Source organism: Lissotriton helveticus, chromosome 8 (assembly GCF_964261635.1).
Source record: "Lissotriton helveticus chromosome 8, aLisHel1.1, whole genome shotgun sequence".
NCBI classification, from domain to species: Eukaryota; Metazoa; Chordata; class Amphibia; order Caudata; family Salamandridae; genus Lissotriton; species Lissotriton helveticus.
Genome location: NC_136069.1, coordinates 1532312134 through 1532332951, shown reverse-complemented (window position 1 = coordinate 1532332951; position 20818 = coordinate 1532312134). Strand labels below are relative to the sequence as shown.

General features: G+C 46.3%; 1 protein-coding gene across 6 annotated transcripts in view; it reads left to right on the top strand.

Moving 5' to 3' along the window:
* The window catches only part of EMSY (EMSY transcriptional repressor, BRCA2 interacting), a 377116-nt gene extending 356533 nt beyond the window's left edge, over window positions 1-20583 (top strand). For all 6 annotated transcript variants that reach the window (XM_078658523.1, XM_078658521.1, XM_078658522.1 and 3 more), the window contains one exon: window positions 15860-20583. In XM_078658523.1, the coding sequence (XP_078514649.1) occupies window positions 15860-16045 (186 nt within the window). In that variant the 3' untranslated portion in view covers window positions 16046-20583. The remainder of the gene's footprint in view (window positions 1-15859) is intronic.
* The last annotated feature ends 235 nt before the right edge of the window (window positions 20584-20818 follow it).

Below are 20818 nucleotides of genomic sequence, written 5' to 3'. Positions count from 1 at the left end.
GGTCTGTTCAGGCAACTCGTCTGTATCCAAAAGCTGCAGAAGCATGATAGGAGGTTTGCACTGGTGCAAAAAAAACAAAAACTTTTCATTATTTTTTCTGTTAGTAAACGTAATAAAGATCAAACAATATTTACCCCAAGCCAACATTTTTTAGAGCGCAAAACATGAAACAAATTCATTCTATCCTACTGAGGGAAGTGAGAAGTGTTTAAGGGGGTGATCGGTCTGAGTACCGTGGATCGGCGCTAAGACAGGGCCGTGTAATGCAGCCTGGTGGGGAAGATGCAAAATGCGCATGATGGTTTAAGGGCCGGTCAAACCGTCATGCACACTTTAGAGTGTGCTTTACACTCCTCCCCTGGACTAGCCATCCCAGTCCACCCGCCCCGCACGCGATCAAACGATAATAATGTTGGTTATCATTTTCCTTTTTACACTGCTCGCAGAGCAGTGGGGCGACGCTCCTCCGCCTTAGCGGAGGAGCCACCCCTGGGTTTATTTGGACTGTCACCCACTAGTACAGGGTTTAAAACTGGTGGTGACACTTAGTGAGAGAGTTAGTATCTCTTGTGTCCCAGGGTCAACATACCTCAGCCAACACACCAACACCACCACAGATTATTTGGCTTTCTTCAGGACCTACTGATCTCATTCGGGTTCTTATCTTCCAGTGTTTTATTCATTCTTTGTGAAAAAATCAATTGTGATTTGCTTATCCAAACATTCAAGCATGCAATACGTACCGACCTATTCTGGTACCTATGTTTTCATTCTTTTAGGAATGTCTACCTCACAGCTCAAAGAGGCATATGTATCTTGTTCTCACACTTTTGTCAAAGGTCTTCGCCGGCCTTAGACCTTTTATGTTCCTTCTTTCCCCGCATCTTGAAATAAAACAAACTTTTGGGCATCTTGGACAATTTTAATTTAAGGATGCCCTGTAACTTTCAAAGAGCTCCCATGGGTCTCAAAGTTGACTTCTTACAGATGCACTAGGGGTCCGAACGAAGTCTCTATGATGAAGCGTGACACTAGTAACCCTAGTGGGTGAGTCCTAATAAAACCCTACAGTGGTTCTGTTGATGGGCATGGAGTGACAGGAACCATCACAAACTGATTTTACACACTTTGCATCACTAACATGAATCCCCTAAAAAAAATTGTGCAAAGTGATTTTACGTTATTTTTTCTACTTAAGTAATAAAAACATTAAATTGTTTCTTCTCTCAAGTTAGCCTCCTCTTCCACATTTGAAAAATGTAGGAAAATGTAATTTGGAACATTAAATTGTAGATTGGTCTCTCTTCATGCAGTTAGCTGTAGGCAGTGAATTTGGCAAGGATGTTACCGGCTGCTATATTTGTTCTCATGACCATCAACGCAGACTTAGAAACTGTTTCTTTTCTTCCACATGTTAGCTGTTTTACGTGAAAACTAAGTTAATATATAATCCTTATACAAAGGGGTGGGCTCAAACAACCTGCATATCAGCACCAATTCTCCCAGGTGCATGCGATCTGTGCATTATATTGTATTTTTAGATACTCTCAAGAAAAATGTTTGCCATTGAAGCCTAGACTGTAATGTTGCAAGGCTTTCCTCAATCCACCAAAGTGCAAAAGCAGGCGACACATTAGAGTTACAAGATGGATTGCTGTTCCCATTCACTGAAACAAATTGCTCATGATCCACGCTCAACCTTCCACATTTACAGAGAGTAAACATGCACTCGCCATCTTGTCCCACATGTATGGAGTGGTATTGTGCTGCAGAAGACTAATCTGCAGGCTTTGCCTTTCCGATCCTGAAAAGCAGGTAACCCCACAAACTAGCTTTCATTTATAGAGCCACCTAGGAGTTTTTTGTTAAACAATATGCAGTTGATTGCAACAAAACATTTTTTTTATTGCATTTGTGTTTAAAATGTGTTTCTGCTCTTTTGATGCTAATATGGATCAACTTAAATTAGCCCCTTCTCTTCCAGCCACTTCCATGTCAATAGTGTTTCCTAGCAAAGGGGTGAAACTTGGTAAGAATGTGTTTTGGGGTCAAATTGTGCCAACTTTAGGCCACCAAGTCTGTGACTCCTAGGGAAGTCATTGGATCCAGCTCACATTATCATTTGGGACCACCCACAACTACAGGCAGCTCGAAACTTTAATCCTTGCTGGTCTCATTTTGGAGTGGTGTTTTGCTGCAGAGGACTACTCTAGATACTTTGCCAGCCTAATCCTGAGAAAGCAGGTATACCATTAACAAGCTTTATTTCACAGTGCTGCCTAGTGTTGGAGTTAAACAATTTTGAGTTTATTTCAACCAAAAATAGTTTATATTTGATGGTATTCTCCTTAAAAGGTGTTTGCATGTATCCTTGCCCCATTTGCTCCCTGCTCTTCCAAGCCAATAGTCTTTCTTGGCATTGGTGCTCCACTTGGTAAATATGTACTTGGTTCAAATTGAGTTTACCTTTAGGACGCTCAGTATGACTCCTAGGGCTGCTTTTCGAGCCAGGTTACCTGATTGTAACACTTGGGCTCCTATTGGATCTGAGTCAGCTGACTGCTAGGGCATTCCCTCCTACTTAACAGATCATGTAGCACATCCGGCCAGGTGGTAGATAAAGTGGCCAGTAAAGGGGGATAGTTTGCTGCCAGTTAGAGCCTGGAAAGTGCTTAGGACTAGAAATTCTGCCTACCTTCAGACCACCAGGTAAGCAGCTCCACCATTATTGGGCTGATATTGGGCTGATATTGGGCTGTAGGGAATTAGAAACCCCCATACACTACAGCAGGGTGAGAATTACTGATATTGGGTTCTAATGAATTATCCCCCCGACTAATTTTCCTTTTTGGCTACACCCCCCCTGATTGGGCTGTAGACGTTCAGCTACCCTGCACACAGCCCCCCAATTTATGAACTAGGCAGATAGCTACTCTAGGTACAAGTTGCCTCCAGTTTGACAGGGGGATGACAGTTACCCCCGGGTTATCATCTCACTATTCAAATACCAGCGGCACGTGGATCAAAGTATCAACCCACCCTACCTCTGATCGCAACGTGGCGGACTGTAACTATAGTTTTTCTGATGACAGGAGCACTGAGAAGGCAATGGGAGCCCTCGAGATGCCTTCTCCACACGGATCCATTCAGAGGCCCTGCTATAGAGGGGGCTCCAAAACCACTTCCCTGAGGCATCTACCTCTTACCAGCGGCAGCAGAACCAACAGACACCCTGTCTGGGTTTCACTAGGGGATGTTACAAAAACAAATATTCCAGAGACAGAGATGCCACGGCTAAGTTAGCTGCCACCACTAGTGACTTCACCAACACCGCTGCTAGATTTCTCGGCTGTTGGTGCTGGATCACCTCTGATAAGTGGGTTTGGTCGGTCATGAAGCATGGTTAATGCCTAGAACTCACCTTGACCCCTACCAAACATCCCTCCCCGCAGACACACTCTCTCTCCCCAGAACACCAGCGCCTCCTCCAGGCGGAAGTAACAGTTTCACTCATTCACAAAGGGACCATAAAACCAGTGCTGTTCCACTAGCTCAGCAAAGGGATGCACTCTGTGCATTTCTCATCCTGAAGAAGGATGGGTCTCTCATGCCCTTCAACCAATACATGTTGTCAGGGCACTTCCTCATGGTGACACTCTAGGATGTCATCCCTTTGCTGCTTCAAGGCAACTTCATGACTTCCCTCAACCTTGCCTATTTCCACATCCCGATCCACCCTGCATATCACCAGTATCTCAGGTTTGTGGTAAGTGGTCAGTATTAGCAGTTCAGTGTTGCGCTTCGGGGTAGCCATCGCTCCCAGGGTGTCTGCAAAATGTCCAGCCATGGTCGCCAGTCACGTTCGGAAGAACAGCGTCCACTTCTTCACTTATTTGGACAACTGGCTGATCAAGAGTGCGACCCAGCAGTAGTGTCTGGCGCACACTCCATGCACCATTGACCTTCTGCACGATCTGGGTTCCACCATTAATAGAAGGCAAATCCTACCTCCAGCCCTCCAAAGCCAGCTTTTTTTGGGAGCAATCCGCAACTCAATCACTGGGAAAGACTGCCCCAGTCTGGCATGCATCCATGTTTTCTAAACATTGTTCACTCTTCTTTTTCAGCCAGACCACCAACTAATGATGCAGACTAGTATGCATCTCGTTGGCGTGATGGTGTTCTGCATCGCTATAGTACCTCACGGCAGATTGCACATGCTCCTGTTGCAAGAGTGCCTAGCAGCACAGTGGTCACAAGCTGAGGGCCGCTGGGAGTATCTAGGGGCTGCACTCATCGCTCTCTGCAGTGGTGGGACACCACTAACCTCTTAAAAGTCAGACCTTTCTCGACCCAGTAACGCAGGTGAACATGACAACAGATGCTTCCCTTACCGAGTGAGGGAGGGGCACACCTCAAAGACTTGACTGTGTAGAGCACGTGGACACCCGATCAATAGGATCTCCAGATTACCCATCTGAAACACTCAGGTTGTTCCTCGTTCATTTTCATCGCAGAAGGATCCTCATTCAAACTGGTAACATACCTGCCATGAGCTATTTACGGGAGCAGTGCTGAACTCATTCATCACACTTGTCTGCGTTACCTCAGAACATTTGGTGATGGGCGATCCATCACGGAGTCCCCTCCTAATAGAATACATGTCGGGAGTGAACAACGACCTTGCAGACCTGCTAAGCAGTATGCAGCAATAATTCCACGAGCTAGAAATCCTCTTGTGGGCCTGTATTTCCGGCGGAGGGGGTTTCCTGAAGTTGACCTCTTTGCCATTGCCAAAAACTAAAAATTCTCAAGCTTAGTCTCTAGGTATCCACACCCACAGATCATTGGCAGTGCATTGTGGATGAAGGGATATTTGCCTCCGCTTGTTTGCCTCTCCCACTTCTTCTGTTCATGGTTTAGAGGCTTCGGCAAACAATTGTAACTCTCATCCTAGTGATGCCCACTTGGGCCAAAAAGGCCCTGGTTCACTACTCTCACGACCTCTCCTTGGTACCTCACAAGCAGCTGCCCAACTGGCACCCAAACCCCAAGCAGCTAAATCTTGTGATCTAGCGCTTAAGGTCTTAAAATGTTGTTACCTCAACCTACCTCATGAGTGTAGGATTACTCTTATGGAAGCACAGAGATCTACAACAAGAGCCTGCTATGCAGCTAAATGGAAAAGTTTTGTCCACTACTGCACTCCCAGGAGCATCAACCCACTTGCGGCAGCAGTTCAAGATATTGTTTTACTTGCTTCACCTGCAAAAGGTAGGCCCTGCCTATACCTTTATTAGACTTCACTTGGCCGCCGTTGCTGTTTGTCTTCGTAACAAACAACACAGCTCACTCTTTAAAGTTCCAGTCACTAAGGCCTTCATGGGGAGACTACAAAGAGTATTTTCCCCCAGGGTGCCACCTGCAATCTTGTGGAATCTTAATATAGTATTTATCAGGCTGATACACTCCTTTCGAACCACTTCACTCATGCCCTTTACAATATGTGTCCTGGAAGGTAGCCTTCCTAGGAGCCATCATCTCCCTCAGGCGCGTCCCTGAACTCCAGGCACTTTCTTCCAAGTTTGTGCAGCTAGGGCAGTCCTTAGAACAAACTTCAAATTTCTCCCCAAGGTGGTCTCTTCTTTCCACCTTAATCAGGCCTTAGAGCTCTTCATGCTCTTTTCACATCCAGAAACCTTGTTGGAGAGGGCTCTACCCAACAGATGGAAAAAGGGCCCTCATGTATTACATGGAGCGCACAAGCTCTTTCCTCAAGACGCAACAACTCTTAGACTCTTTCTGAAGCCCTCATAAAGATTATGCTGTCTACAAAGCAGGAATCGCATGTTGGCTGGTAAAAATATCCAGACATGTTATGCTAAAGTCGAAAGGTCGTTACATATGCCTCCCAGGCCCCACTCCACTCGTAAGACAGGAGCCTCTGTGGCTTTCGGGTGCGAAATCCTAATAACTGACATCTGCAAAGCATCTACCTGATCCACTCCACGCTCTTTCACCAAACACTACTGGGTGGATGACTTAGCAGGCAAACATGCTAGTGTTGGCCAAGCTGTAGACTCCATACACTCTTTCAGCCCTTTGCATCATTCTCTGGCTAGCCACCACTTAGAGGACTCCTTTACAGTATATGCACAGCATGTGTATCTACAGCCACACAATTGTTACCCTGCAAGCACCTATTCCATGGCATGTAGTGCTTGTAGATTCACATGTGAACAGCCTCCTCCCCGGAAGCCTTTGGTCATTGCAGAGCCTCTTCTTTTTGTATTTCTTGCATGGTCATTTCACTCTGTATTTCTTTGCTCCATTCACCCCCTCACCCGCCGTCCGGGGAATCCGTCTAATATTGGAGCTGATGACCCTGCGTATTACCACAAGCAATAGGTGGAGTCACGATACCATGTGCCTGTAAGAGTTCTTTTGAAGGAAAGCAAGTTGCACACATCTAAGCCCAACACTAGATAACAGGATTATGCACAGCCTGTGAATCTACAGCAATATGTGCCACAAACAGATATTTATAGGGTAAGAAAGATTTTCCTTGTAAGACGGCGCATTTTTGCAAATCTCCTTAGTTGGCTTGTCACAATATCAATCATATAAAGAATTGTAATGAAGTCCTTTGGGAGCAGCTATCAGATTCCTACTCTCTCCTTTTCCGCACCTGCTAACTCCCCCAGATCTGTAAGATCACTGAGTGGATGACCTTCTGCCACAACCAGCCACAGAAATGGGATTTAAAACATAAAGAAAATCTACCAAGACAATAACGAGCTGCCAACCTATCACAAACACAAAAAATGCCTGTCTGTTAAACTTCCTTATCCATAACCCCACCAAATGCCGCATCGCATAATATGATAATCCCCACCTCACTGGTCATCACGAACTACAGGAAAGCACTTCCCACATAGACCTCAAACAAAGACAACGCACTTCCAACCACACACTCACATTGTGTAGTATATTATCCAGGTGGAGAAGTGTTTAAGCACCCACATATGGTAATGGCTATACAGATGCTACAATACAGTGCGCTATCTCCTAAGCAGATCATGTTGTATCTGTCTACAGTGTTACATCTTCAGATTGCATGTTATCTCAAAAAGAAGCCTCCCACTATATTCTTAATTGGCAGTTGCTGTTCGTCAGCAGAAGTAGACCTATAGACCTATAGGTTTTGGGGTACTTGATATGCTGCTTACTGTTTCTCTAGTCACCTTCCACTTCTCCAGGTGCAATGCCTTGACTTCTCAGCCATAGCACCAGGAGGAGCCTAATAACATGCCGAAGGGTGGGATCACACTGTCTAATATGTAATTATTGTAAAAAGAAATCCCGGGTTTCACATAGATTTCATGCAGTTATATCAGACTCTCTGGGTTTAGGTTGCCAAATCATTTTAGGTCGAGCCTTTGCAGCACATGCGCTGCAAAGGAAAACAACCTTTTCCTAGTGCTTAAGCTTTTCAGCCAAGCACGTGCACGCATTGCCATTGCCTTCAATGGCAACGCGTGCACGTCAGGAGATCCACTTGCGGGAGCGCATGGCCCATCTGGTCGCAATTATCGCTCCCGCAAGTGAATCCCTCCCCCTGCTGCTGCGCGAGCACTTTTGTTTTTGGTTTTTGTTACTAATTCACATAGTCTGTTGTTCCCATGTAGATTTTAATTGCGCCAACATTTAGGTCACATTACTTTTTGACAAACGCCACAGTCTGTTTAAAAGGCGTCCGGATTACTCACTAGGTGAACGGAGCATGGTGATGGCGGCATTCCCAAGAAAGGGTTGAAGCACGTTTTTGTAGCTAAGAACCGCACACTGACAAGTAAACCAAAATAGCCAAACATGGAATCACTAATCCCTACTTCAATTTACAATAGGGAGCACTTGCACTGTGGCACTGAATAGCAGTGGCACAGTGCCCAAAGCATCTAACACCAGCAAAATACATGATGCAACAGCATAAATGGAAGGGAGACCCACAGCAATGGTGCCAGGTCTAACACGTGCAATTAGGTTCATTGGTTATACAATAGACTACATAGTTGACTGGAGACAGCAAGAACATATTCTCTGCAATAGACTTGTATGTCCCATTTAAAAAATATTTTCTACTTCATCTCTTTCCTTCTAAAAAAACTTTTTGAGCAGCACTCGTTTTAATTTGTCAGTACTCTTCTGGAAGAAGTGTTCCAGTTTAGTTGCCCCCGTTACTGCAAGGAACAGAACCTAAATGCTCATGGAGGTTTGGTTGTAGCTTGGTTGTTGTTGTTGGCTGAGCATAGATTGTAAGTAGGCATGTGCCAACTCAGGATTAGAGAGGTCATTTGGTAGTCATATGTGGCTTTTAAAGGGTATACACTATAACATTCGGTAATTAAGGGGGAAAGCATGTCAAGGCAGGGATCGGGAAGGGAAGGTAGATAAAACATGTTATGCAGTGTACAAAATAAATAGGCTTCAAAGGGTATCGGCAGCGTTCCTCGAGGCTCCTCACTGAGCCCAACGCTGTTTAAACGGTACCGTCCTCTATCAAATATAATCTGCTCCCTGGATTTCTCCAGTGTCTTATGCTGATGACATGCAGATAATTGTTTCATTAACTCCAAATACAGCAATAGTCTCACAACAACTTAGTGCGTGTTTACAGTAAGTTGCTGACTGGAGGGCTGCGAGCTGTTTAACACTCAACAGTGACAAAATGGAGGGGGGGTTGGTACATACTCATCTCTCTGGGACCAACTCAGCTGGCCCCCCTCCTTGGGCGCCCGCCCACCTCCGAAGGTGGAAGAAAAGAGCCTGAGAGTTTTACTAGTTATCCTCCAGCTGCTTTGTCCTACTATGAGCTACCTGTCACAGTTCGGAGAGCGGTGATTCAAGGCCTGATCTTGTCTCGCCTTGATTACGGGAACTCCCTTTATCTATGGAGTTCGATGTCAGTCATTAAGAACCTAGAGGTAAATCTGAACACTGTTGCCCGTATCCTTTTGGGTATTCCCAAGTTTCAGTCGGCCTTCACAGCACTCATCGCATTGCACTGGCTATCCATCAGCAAGAGGATTAAGTATTGTGTATGACTCCTCGCGCAAAAAACAAGGCCGGCCCTCTCATCCTCCACCATCCGATTAGTCCTTATCAGCCAAATAGAGCACTCAGATCAACCAACCTTAACCATCTCTGTATCTATGGGATGAAAAAGGCGTTCCTTTGCTTTTATTGCCCCAAAGCTCCGGCAGGCTCTGCCTCTCTCCCTCAGATCAAATAACAACCTTTGCTTTAGAAAACAACTGAAAATACACCTTTTTAATTAGTACTCCTCATCCTTTCCAGAGCTGGGAACCCCGTCGGGTAGCCATGTGCTAAATAAATCCCCCTGAATTGAATCGAATGGATTTGTGCTGGGTTAGCTCTTCCTCCTGAAGTTTTTCCAGTCTGGAGCATTTTTTAAAATTTTTATTTAAAAAGCAGCACGTGCTCCTTCAAGGAACTCTGACTTCTTTAGAAGTAAAAAGATAAAAGTTTCCAGTTTTGGCATGCAAGTGCTGTTCCTAGCAGTGCACTATCCATGTGTATGTAGCGAATCACAGCGGGGTGCCCAATTAATACTAATTAGGCAGGTCGTTTTGTGAATCTCCCACCCACCCCCGTTGGAAACGTTGTGGTGCACCCTAGTATAACATAGGTTATATTGCAAAATGAGTGACCATCGCAACAAGTTGATGCAATTTGTAACCCGTCTCTTAATACACCTGGCAGTAGATGTAAAATCAAGGAATTGTGGCTAACCCTGTAATTTGCTGTTCGTTCTTTTTGTATAGTTCCGTTGTAATAGTAAAAATCTAAGATAAGGTCTGTGAGGCTTGGAAGCGGAAGCGGAGCCGGGCACACGGAATGCCAATGATTAGCAGCCTTCTCTTCTTAAACCGAATTACTTTTAACTGCTTTAACTCCACCCTAAGTAATTTCCCATCAGTTGCATTTCACTGAAAAGCTTTTCATTGAAGCCAAGCTCAATGAAAAATCTCTAACAAAACCCTAACATTGAATCATGACTGCTGTCTAACCCTTCCTCTCCCTGCGGCAACTTTTCCTCCACCGCCCCCCCCCCAGGCTTTACGGTAATTACACTGTCTGCGTTTTCGTTTTTTTCAATGTATTGCTCTATTTGAAATGTGTATTTAAAAAAAGTCTAACAGAATGAGCTTTATTTGCCTCTTAGGGAATGTAAGGTGAACATCTGAAAGAGGCACGTTAGTGATAGATTCCTTAACTTAGAATATCCCCAGGCGTCAGACTGGATCCGGAAAATTTTGCGTAGCAATACCCCTGCGCGCCGGCAGGCATCGTCCGTCGTCCGCGGCGTTAGTGCCGGAATGACGTCGTCGGAGTACTTAGATGCCGCCCATGCGCGCTGACGTCAGTTCTTCTTTTTTCCGCGCCAGCTATCGCAGATCCGGAGAAGCTCTACCCCTTAGTCATTTTTTGACTAAACTTTTCTGATCTTTTGATCATTTCTCTACTCGAGTCTTCGACTCCGACGGTGCCGGTAGGGATGCCCGGGTTTAAACCCTGTTCCAAGTGCCGGCCCTGCGGGTGTCGCCCCCGGCGCCCACTATGGACGCCGTCCCTGATCCTACCCTCGGTCCGGTTCCGGCGCCGGAGCGGCGCCGCTGGGCGTCGCTCTCGACAGCCTTTGGAGATTTCTATTTCCACGAACCAGCCCCGTCTGTTGACCCTGATCTGCAGGAGATGGGTGACGAGGGTGATTGGGAGGGGTCTGTGGACCCTCTGGCACAAGAATGCCAGTCTCAACTGGACTGGACATATGAGCTTGGGGAGGCCAGTGGACTTGACACTTCGCCAGACACTGGATTTGTCTCCCCTCCCACCGTGGCTACGGAGGAGGGGGCTGCTTACAGTGTAGTGTTGACGCGGGCGGCCAAGGCCTTACACCTTGAGCTCCCCGTCGCGGCCGTGAGGACTAACCTCCTCACTGAGGTCCTTAAACAGCAGGCAAGCTCCACTGAGCCTCTGCTGCCGTTTAATGAGGCCTTGTGTGACGTTATGTAAATGTAAATGTACAGGAATTTATATAGCGCAAATCACCAAGCGGTTTCTAAGCGCTTGCTTAGGGAACCCGTCCTGGTATTCCCCTGTGAGATAACCCCGGCAGGGTATCCGCAAGGTGAAAGCCAGGCATCCCGCCACGAGGGGCCGTTGTGGAGATTAAGCAAGCTATTGCCCAGAGTTGCAGAGTGTGAACCCGTGAATCGAGTAGGCACCGGAGCGAGAATTGTCGAGTCCATGGACATTTTAGGACTCAAGACCCCGCCGAGCCGGGAATTGAACCCTGGTCCTGGGCTGACCTCTGCTTCCAGGTCTGCCTCCTCTAACCAGTGAGCCACACTTCTCCACACGTTCTCCACACGTTCTTGTGGGCACTTGGTCCAAGCCCGCCACATGTCCACCTGTGGATAGGAACGTGGCCAGACGCTACCGCCCGGCCCCGGGCGACCCTTGCTTTTTGTCCACCCATCCCACCCCCGAGAGCCTGGTCATCCAGGCCTCCACTTCCCAGACCGCATTCCCGGCGGCTCCACCCGATCGGGAATCCAAGAGGTATGAACAATTCGGGAAGAAAGTGTTCTCGTCCCTAAGTTTGGGACTGCGGTCAGTCAATACCGCATGCCTCTTGGGCCGCTACACTCACACCCTGTGGGACACGGTCGCGGATGTGCTGCCACAATGTCCGGAGGAGGTCTGGGCAAAACTCACCCAAGCCCTTGCGGAGGGTCGAGATGCAGCGCGATATTCCATCCTGGGTGGGCTGGATACCACGGACTCACTGGGCAGGGCGATGACAACGACGGTGGCGGTTCGACGCCATGCCTGGTTGAGGTCCGCCAACTTTTCGGCCGATGTCCAGGCCACTCTTCTGGACATGCCTTTCGATGGCCGTCGCCTCTTTGGCGACGAGGCAGACAATGCGCTTGAGCGTTTTAAGGACTCCAGGGCTACGGCCAAGTCCTTGGGACTCTCTGCCCCACTCCAGCAATCGGGTGCCTTTCGCTCCTTTCGTGGCCACGGAAGGGGCGCCCTCACACGTGCTGCCAGCCACGCACCGCAGAATGTTCAACAGCGCGGTGGCGGCCGTGGAAACCGCCGTGGCGGCGGTCGGGGACAACGGCGGGGCCAGTCCACATCTTCCCCCGCAGCACCTGCCTCAAAAGCCTCCTAGTCCTTGCTTTCAGGCCCATGTGATTCCAATGGGGGGCAGGGTTCGCCATCACCTCTTCCACTGGTTGCAAATCGTCCAAAGGGGCTACTCCCTCCCCTTCGAGGCGACCCCTCCAGCCATGCCACCGCAATTCCACTGCGTGTCGGGGAATCACTTGCAACTTCTGCAAGAGGAAGTCACGGCCCTCTTGGCCAAGGGGGCCATCGAACGCGTTCCTGGGCCAGAAGTAGGGTGTGGTTGTTACTCCCACTACTTTCTGGTACCCAAGAAGGGCAAAGGGGGCCTATGCCCTATCTTGGACCTACGGAACGTCAACGGCTTCCTCTGGAAGGAGAAGTTCAAGATGCTGACTTTGGCTCAGGTCTTAGCTGCCCTGGTCCCTGGAGACTGGATGGTAGCATTGGCCTTGCAGGACGCTTATTTTCACATCCCTGTCCTGCCGACCCACCGGCGTTACCTGCGGTTCACGGTAGGCCACGAGCACTTTCAGTTTACCATGCTCACTTCGGCCTTACCAGCGCCCCACGGGTGTTCACAAAAGTGATGGCGGTGGTCGCAGCTCTTCTGCGCAGGTTAGGGGTTTCAGTCTTCCCCTACCTCGACGACTGGTTGTTGAAGGCGGGCTCGCCCCAGACAGTCGTCAGCCACCTTCAGACTACGGCCGACCTCCTGCACTTGCTGGGGTTCTCCATCAACGTGCCGAAGTCACACCTGTGTCCCTCTCAAAAGCTCCTCTTCATCGGGACGGTTCTAGACTCGGCGCAGTTTCGGGTTTTTCCTCCCGAACAGCGGGTTTGGGATATTCAGGCTCTGATTCCGATCTTTCAGCCTTTATCCCGAGTCTCGGTCAGGTTGACGCTGCGGCTTCTGGGGCTGATGGCCTCCTGCATCCTTCTGGTACATCACGCCCGGGGCCGGATGCGGGCTCTGCAGTGGGACCTGAAGTTTCAGTGGGCCCAGCATCAGGGCAACTTGTCCGATCATGTCTTGATCTCGGAGGGCACTGCAAGACAGTTGCAGTGGTGGCTCACGGACCGCGATTGGGTCAGTGGCAGATCCCTCTCCCTACCCCACCCGGAGCACGTGGTTTTGACGGACGCGTCCCTCCTGGGCTGGGGGGGCCTCATGGGAGAGGCGGAGATCAGAGGCCTCTGGTCTCCGGCGGAGTCCCCGCTCCACATCAACCTTCTGGAGCTGCGGGCGATCCGACTTGCACTGAAGGCATTCCTCCCCTCTGTCTGGGGGACTGTAGTGCAGGTGTTCACGGACAACACCACCTCCATGTGGTACTGCAAAAAACAGGGTGGGGTGGGGTCGTGGACCCTATGCCAGGAGGCTCTGCGCCTCTGGCAGTGGCTGGAACATCAGGGCGTGACCCTGGTGGTTCAACACCTGGCAGGTTCTCTGAATGCCAGGGCGGAAAAACTCAGCCGTTGGTGCATGATGGATCACGAATGGCGTCTGAACTCGGAAGTGGCGCAAGGTCTCTTTCAGCAGTGGGGAGAGCCTTGGTTAGATCTATTCGCCACAGAAGAGAACGCGCAATGTCATCAATTCTGCGCGTTGGAATTTCCAAGGCGGCACTCGCTCGGAGACGCTTTTCGTCACGAGTGGAGTTGCGGTCTATTGTACGCCTTTCCGCCTATACCACTTCTGCCCAGAGTGCTGAAGAAGATCAGGCGCGACCGGGCCCAGGTTATCCTTGTGGCTCCGGACTGGGCACGAAGATACTGGTATCCCGAGCTACTCAGCATGTCAGTCATTCCCCCGATTCGTCTGCCTCTTCGGGAGGACCTTCTGTCACAGCAGCAGGGGACGGTCCTCCACCCGAACCTGTCCAGTCTCCACATACAAGCTTGGAGGTTGAGCGGCCACAGTTGAGGCCATTTGACTTTCCTCCTGAAGTCTGTAATGTCATTCTGGCAGACAGGCGTCCCGCCACAAAGTCGGTATACGCCTGCAGGTGGAACAGATTTGTGGCATGGTGCACAGCAAAGGCTGTGGAACCACTCTCTGCACCCCTTTCTGAGGTTCTCCTCTTCCTTCTTTCTCTTGCCCAGCAGGGCTCTGCTCTGGGCACTATCAAGGGGTACCTTTCTGCCCTTTCCACCTTCTTAAGGCTACCTGGCAGCCTTCCTTGTTCAAGTCCCCAATTGTAAATAGGTTTTTGAAGGGCATCGCACACGTTTCCTCCTGTTCCTTTCGTGATACCCCAGTGGGACTTGAACCTTGTGCTTACTTACCTAATGTGTGCTCCCTTTGAGCCGCTCCATAACTGTCCTCTCCTTTGAAGACTGCTTTCCTGGTTGCCATCACTTCTGCCAGGAGAGTGAGTGAGCTCCAGGCTCTTTCTTCTACACCTCCTTTCCTCTCTGTCCATCCGGACAAGGTTGTGTTGCTAGCGAGACCCTCTTTCCTGCCCAAGGTTGTCACGGCCTTCCACATCGGGCAGTCCATTACCTTGCCCACCTTCTTTCCGCCTCCGCATCCTTCGAAAGAGGAAGAGAGGCTCCACCGTCTGGACCTAAAACGTGCGCTCTCTTACTATCTGGATCGCACATGCCAGTTCCGGGTGGATGACCAACTCTTTTTTGGTTACGTGGGCGCTAAGAAGGGAAAGGCGGTGCACAAGAGGACCATCTCTCGGTGGATCATCTTGTGTATCCAGGCGTGTTACTCCTTAGCTAAGAAGGAGCCCCCTGTTGTACTGAGGGCTCATTCTACTCGAGCCACGGCGACTACCACTGCCCTGGGCCGAGGTGTGCCCTTGCAGGACATTTGCCAGGCAGCTACGTGGGCCTCGCTGCACACGTTTGCAAGCCACTATTGCCTGGACAGCCAAGTCCGGAGGGATGGCTTATTTGGCCGTTCCGTCCTCCAGGACTTTCTGGTGTGATTATTTGTTTGCAGACCCACCACTGGGGTTGGTATTGCTGGGGTATCTATTCTAAGGTAAGGAATCTATCACTAATGGGTCTCTTTCAGATGCACAAGTTACTACTTGTGTAACGATATATATCTGTAAGAGACATTAGTTAGTGATAGATTCCTTACCGACCCACCCATCCTCCCCGTTCTGCGAACCGATATCTAGGGTTAAGGTCATCCCCTTTCAGGGCCCTAGTTTCATGGCACCAGTGTTGGTTCTATCATGGCTCTGCATATCTGGCGCGGAAAAGCTGTGTATCAGAACGACGTCAGCGCGCATGGGCGGCGTGTAAGTACTCCGACGACGTCATTCCGGCGCTAACGATGCCGACGACGGACGCGAAGCCGCGGACTACGCCTGCCGGCGCGCAGGGGTATTGCTACGCAAAATTTTCCGGATCCAGTCTGACCCCTGGGGATATTCTAAGGTAAGGAATCTATCACTAACTAATGTCTCTTACAGGTATATCGTTACACAAGTAGTAACTTGTGCACCAGTTACTTTACATAAATGTACGGCTTCGTTGTTGAACTCAAAGGTCATATACCACTTTCTATAGCTTTCTCTGTTCTCTAGACAGTGCACATAGCATGCAGTGCTTTTTGGTACACACCCAATCCTTGTGCATCTGAGATAAATATGCAAATCTTTTTTTTTTTTCCCAGACCATCCCTCAGTATTCCATCCCTTGCCACTCCAGCTCCAACGTGGTAGTGGAGCCAAGTGGACTGTTGGAGCTCAATAACTTTACCAGCCAGCGTATTGCTGATGAAGAGACTGCAATGGAGCAAGATGTGGACAGCAGCACCGAGGAGGGCATAGAGAGCAGCCCATCGCAAACGTCAGCATAACATTGAGCTACCAAGACATTGAAGGATGCTTTTTGACATGGCTCAGGGTCCCGAATGCACACCCCAGTGAAGTTTAAGTCCTATATTTTCATTGCAGACTGTTCGTCTGAGACTAATGAGCCAGCGTTCCAACAAGGCAGTGTTACACAAAGAAAACCTCCTCAGAAACCTCACACAACTGGCATCGTCATCTCCTGCAACTCTACAGTTGGGTCCCAGTAGCTGAATAAGTAGTACATATTTTGTAAATGTAATTAAAAAAAGTTTATTTTTTATAACCTTAGCCACAGTAGGACAGAGTTCAAAAGTAAATTAGGAGTTTTTACTTGGGTTTTTTTTTTTTTTGTTCCAGTTTTGTCACAAGAGTGGATTATTTCCTGTTAAACATAAGAGAAAATGGATTCTCTTAAAGTTTGGCATGAGTTACATTGAAATGAATGTGTTCATGATATGGGTGACACCACATCTGCCTTTGAGATGTCCATAGTTTGATTGTATGTTGTCTGCACATTTTTAAGGTATTTTTCCTTGGGTACTTTTTTATACAGAGTTGTTTTTCAGAGCTCCTCCTGTTTGTTGGACTGAAGCTAAATAAGCGACACTTTTCTAGCTAGAGCCCACCCTAATGAATTCAAAGCCGTAAGCATAGACACCGTGTAATTTCTGATGTTGGTACAAGTGATTTTGAGTATCTGACCTACTGCACCAGTTAGGGATTCCTTCATAGTTTTAAGTTTATTCATTATATTGAAGGTTTTCTTCTTGATAGTAAGTGTTTATGCCCAGTTTACTACAGCCAGTTTTCTTCTGCAGTAGCAAGAGATTAAGTTATATTTGATTTATTTTGAATACATGTCGTGCTGTCACACGTTTTATTTTCTCAATCTAGGCAGTAGATCATATTCCCAGATTTTTTGATAATGACTGGTGATAACTCTGAAGGTTTATTGCACTAACATTTTAATTCTCCATTTTATTAGCTGTGTCTGCTGGCAGTGCTTTTGGTTAATCTCTGGCCAACACACTCTAAAACACTGGTCAACGGAACATGTAGTAGCGAAAAACATACCTAGTAAACTGATACACGCATTTTACTAACAAGTGTTTTCATGCCAGTATTTCTAAACTACGACCCTTGAGGTTCGAACATTGACCTAAAAATTGCCACTGTAGCTTAGCCAAAAAGAGCGTAGGCCTGCTGCTTGTTTTGATCTCTGCTTGGGAGATTGACTGATCATAACAATGACAAGTCCACGTATCCCACTCGAAATATTCACCTAATAAATGACTGTTACATTCTATCCTTTGTTCAGATGCTTTATGCATCGCACCAGGCCAGGTTTAGAGAGCTGCTTGCAGCTGTGCCCTTACTGAGAAAGTTGGAATCCTTGAGAGCAGTGGCATATTTCCAAGCTAGTCTGAGTACATGGGGTTTTGGGATTTAGTGGACACTGGAACACATGATTGTGTTAAATCCTATATTTCTGCCCAACTGTGTCGTCTTTCAGGACAAAACAATACAACCATCATTAAGATAGTCCAGAAAAAAGGGCTGTTTTAGCACCACTGCAATCTTTGAAAACTATTGTTCAAATAAGGTGGCGCTCATTTTGGAAGATTACAATGGCAAACAGAAACCTGCATGAGCGATTTTTGCTTGATGCAGTCCATTTTGTGTCAAGGCAAAGACAGTGGGGGCCATACTTGTCAGACACATGACGCTTCCCTTAGTGTTTCATCTGATCCTGTACATTTCACTCACCTTCAAATTGATTTTGAAGTCTCTAGCCCCTACAGCCACGATTAATGTGCCTCTTTCTTGTCAGACCTGCTGGTACGGTTTGCTTGATTTTAAGAAGTTATGGAAGCACCCTTGTATACTTTCTTCAAATTGTTGATCAGTGATTTCCTGAGTCCAGACAGCTCCTTATATATGTGGATTTAGTCTTGCCATCCCAGGTTTTACGTTTGTATTTTCTGTTCCACAAATTGGGCAGGACTTTCTTTCTAATACTGAATTACAACACAGCCTGGTTCCAAGTCCTTTTATTGTTTTCTAGTGTGACTCACAACCTTACTAAGTGACATACATGACTTGCTAATTGTGCATCTAATCTTTTTTTATTTTGCTTCTTTGTCTAGTTTCTAAATTCAGTTACTCCGACTAGTGGAAGAACATTTGACTTCTGTTAAATTGTGAATGTGATGGGCTACAAATAAGCTGATTGGTTTCCATTTCCAAATCCGCAATGTACATTTGGATGAGGGTGAAGGTTACAGTTGAAATTCATGAACCAGACATGGATATAAAATGTAGGTTCTTTCGTATTAGGTTAGTGTAGGAAATTACGCACCTGTAAAGCCAATCCACCAGCTACTCTGAATTTTACTGTTACAATTTGTACATTCCAATTGAGTTATTCCCCACACAAAAGGACTCTGAATTAATTTCCCACCAATGGTGGAATTCTGCATTACTTAAAAAAAAAGTATTCATTTTGAAGATATTAATCAATTCCTTAGATGTCTTCTGCACCTGCATTCTTTGTATATGTTCTAAGACATAATTTCCATATGAAATGTATAACATTTATGATATTTATATCTTTCCAACAGTCTTGTTTTGAACCTTAGTATTTTAATGTACTTAAGTGTAACCTCTCCCACTCCTTAATAATTGGGTGTGGCTCCTGATATGGGTGCAGTATCTAGCAAAGTTTTCAAAGCACTGGTCTTTCTTTATCAAAAAAACGAAACTGAAAACCAGGACCAAGTCCACCAAAACACCTGCTGGTTATCAGACTGCAGTTTTTTCTAGTTCAACATTTATTCGACAGTCCACTTATTTTTGCCCCTCGTGATACAAATAAGTCATTGTACATGTTTCCAGCGTGAAATGCTTCTCTGAAACTGTATCCTTCTACCTGAGCTAAGCCCCTCTCGCAGAGCAGTCATCTAATGTTGTAAGTCATCAAGGAAGTCTGTAAGATTATCTGCTTCTTCCAAATTGTGCAATTGAAGAGGTGGCTCACACAAAAAGATCTTTGGTAAGTTTTTCTTGCAGTGAAGTGTGGCATTGAGAGCTTCTGCAAGGAGACTTGCATAGTTGAGTGATCTCATCTGACCCAAGAGGCTAAAGAGACGGTTCTAGAAAGGTGTCTTTCTTCTGACCACTGGTAAAGGGTAGAAAATATCATGGGCCAGGTTTTTCTCTGAGATCTAGAACAAGCAGTCTAAACCATTTGAAATTCAGGGCAGCTGCTCTTATGCTTATAGGCTGATTGGTGAAAGACATGCATGTTTTTTGGGGATTTTTTTTTAGCCGTCCTCACCACCAATTTAAATACGTATGAGGACTCTTGCTAGTGTTCACTGACTACACCATATTTGTCATTGTCTAATGTTAATGGCTTGTTTACTGAATACGCCAGACATTAACTTCCTAAAAGACTATTCAGATACTAGTTATACAATTCTTTCTCTTTCTAAATGTTAGTAGAATTTTGTGCTGATCTTCTGCATATGTGTAAATATGTTTGTAAGTTTAACAAAACTCACTGCCTGTTTGGAATTTGGTGCTGATTTTGGGTTAACCTGGACTCATAAGATGTCTCCAGTGGTACCTCAATATAAATGTTACTTTCCTTTTTCCATTACTGTTGACATTATTGCATATGAATTTGCACCTGGGTAAAGTTATTTTAAGTTTGTATCCTGATTAAAATAAAAAGTGAACTGTTATAAGTCTGCAATGTAGGAGGGCTGCTCACGAGTTGGTTCAGTTCTGTATCACCCATTAGACTTCTCAAGTTACTTCATTTTCTTTTTAAGAGTAGCAACTTCATAAGAGTAGTAACCTGAATTTCTGTTTACCATAATAGAAAAGAACTTCACCGAAGAAGTGGTTATTTTCCTACAATGAGACCCTACAATAAGCTGTCTTTTTTTCCTGCCCTATATGTGGAACCATAATCTATCAAACAATGTACATTGTGTACATATTTTTGCTAATGTTTTTTAACTTTCCAAATTTGACTTAATTGTGTGTAATAACAGTTTTCACCTTCCAGAATGTTTTTGAGTAGGCCCTACTTACCAAAGATGTTTGTCACAAGAAAGGATGGGATGGATATTGATACATTTTTCAAATTTGTATAGGAACTTTGGTATAAAGGGGCATAAATGAAATGACGTTTTTTAATGTATATATAAATATGTATATGTTTAAGTTAAACAAAATGCCATGTGCCCGTTTGTCTGGGTGGGCAATGTATAGTCCTTATAAACTCAGTCAAAGACTGAGTGTGTTTTTGTCAGTTATTTAAATTGTGTCTGTATAGTTGTGTTTTGAAGCTTCATAGCAAAGGAGCACTGCAAGTTAGTCATTAAAGTTTTGAAATTGTAATGCGAAACATTGCAAGAGGATAAATATTGCAGTGCATCTCTACATATTTCATTTTGATACTTTATGAAAGTATTTCAGATCCATTTTTAACAACTTTAAAAAGTTGAGATCAATAAAATGCTGTCAAAGTTTACTCCATTTATTGTGTTTTATTTGCAAGGCTTAAACTATAAAATGGTGATAAGGCACACCGATTCCATTATTGTTTGCTGTTCTTGTACTTATGCTACTCCGGTGAATCATTGGTTTTTGATGGATACATCTAAATGTGTATTCCACACAGTGTGAACAATCTCTAGGCATAAGACTGGGTATGGAATCTTTTAGAGCAGTTTTCCTGAGCCATAGGGTTTAAACCATGTAGTGAC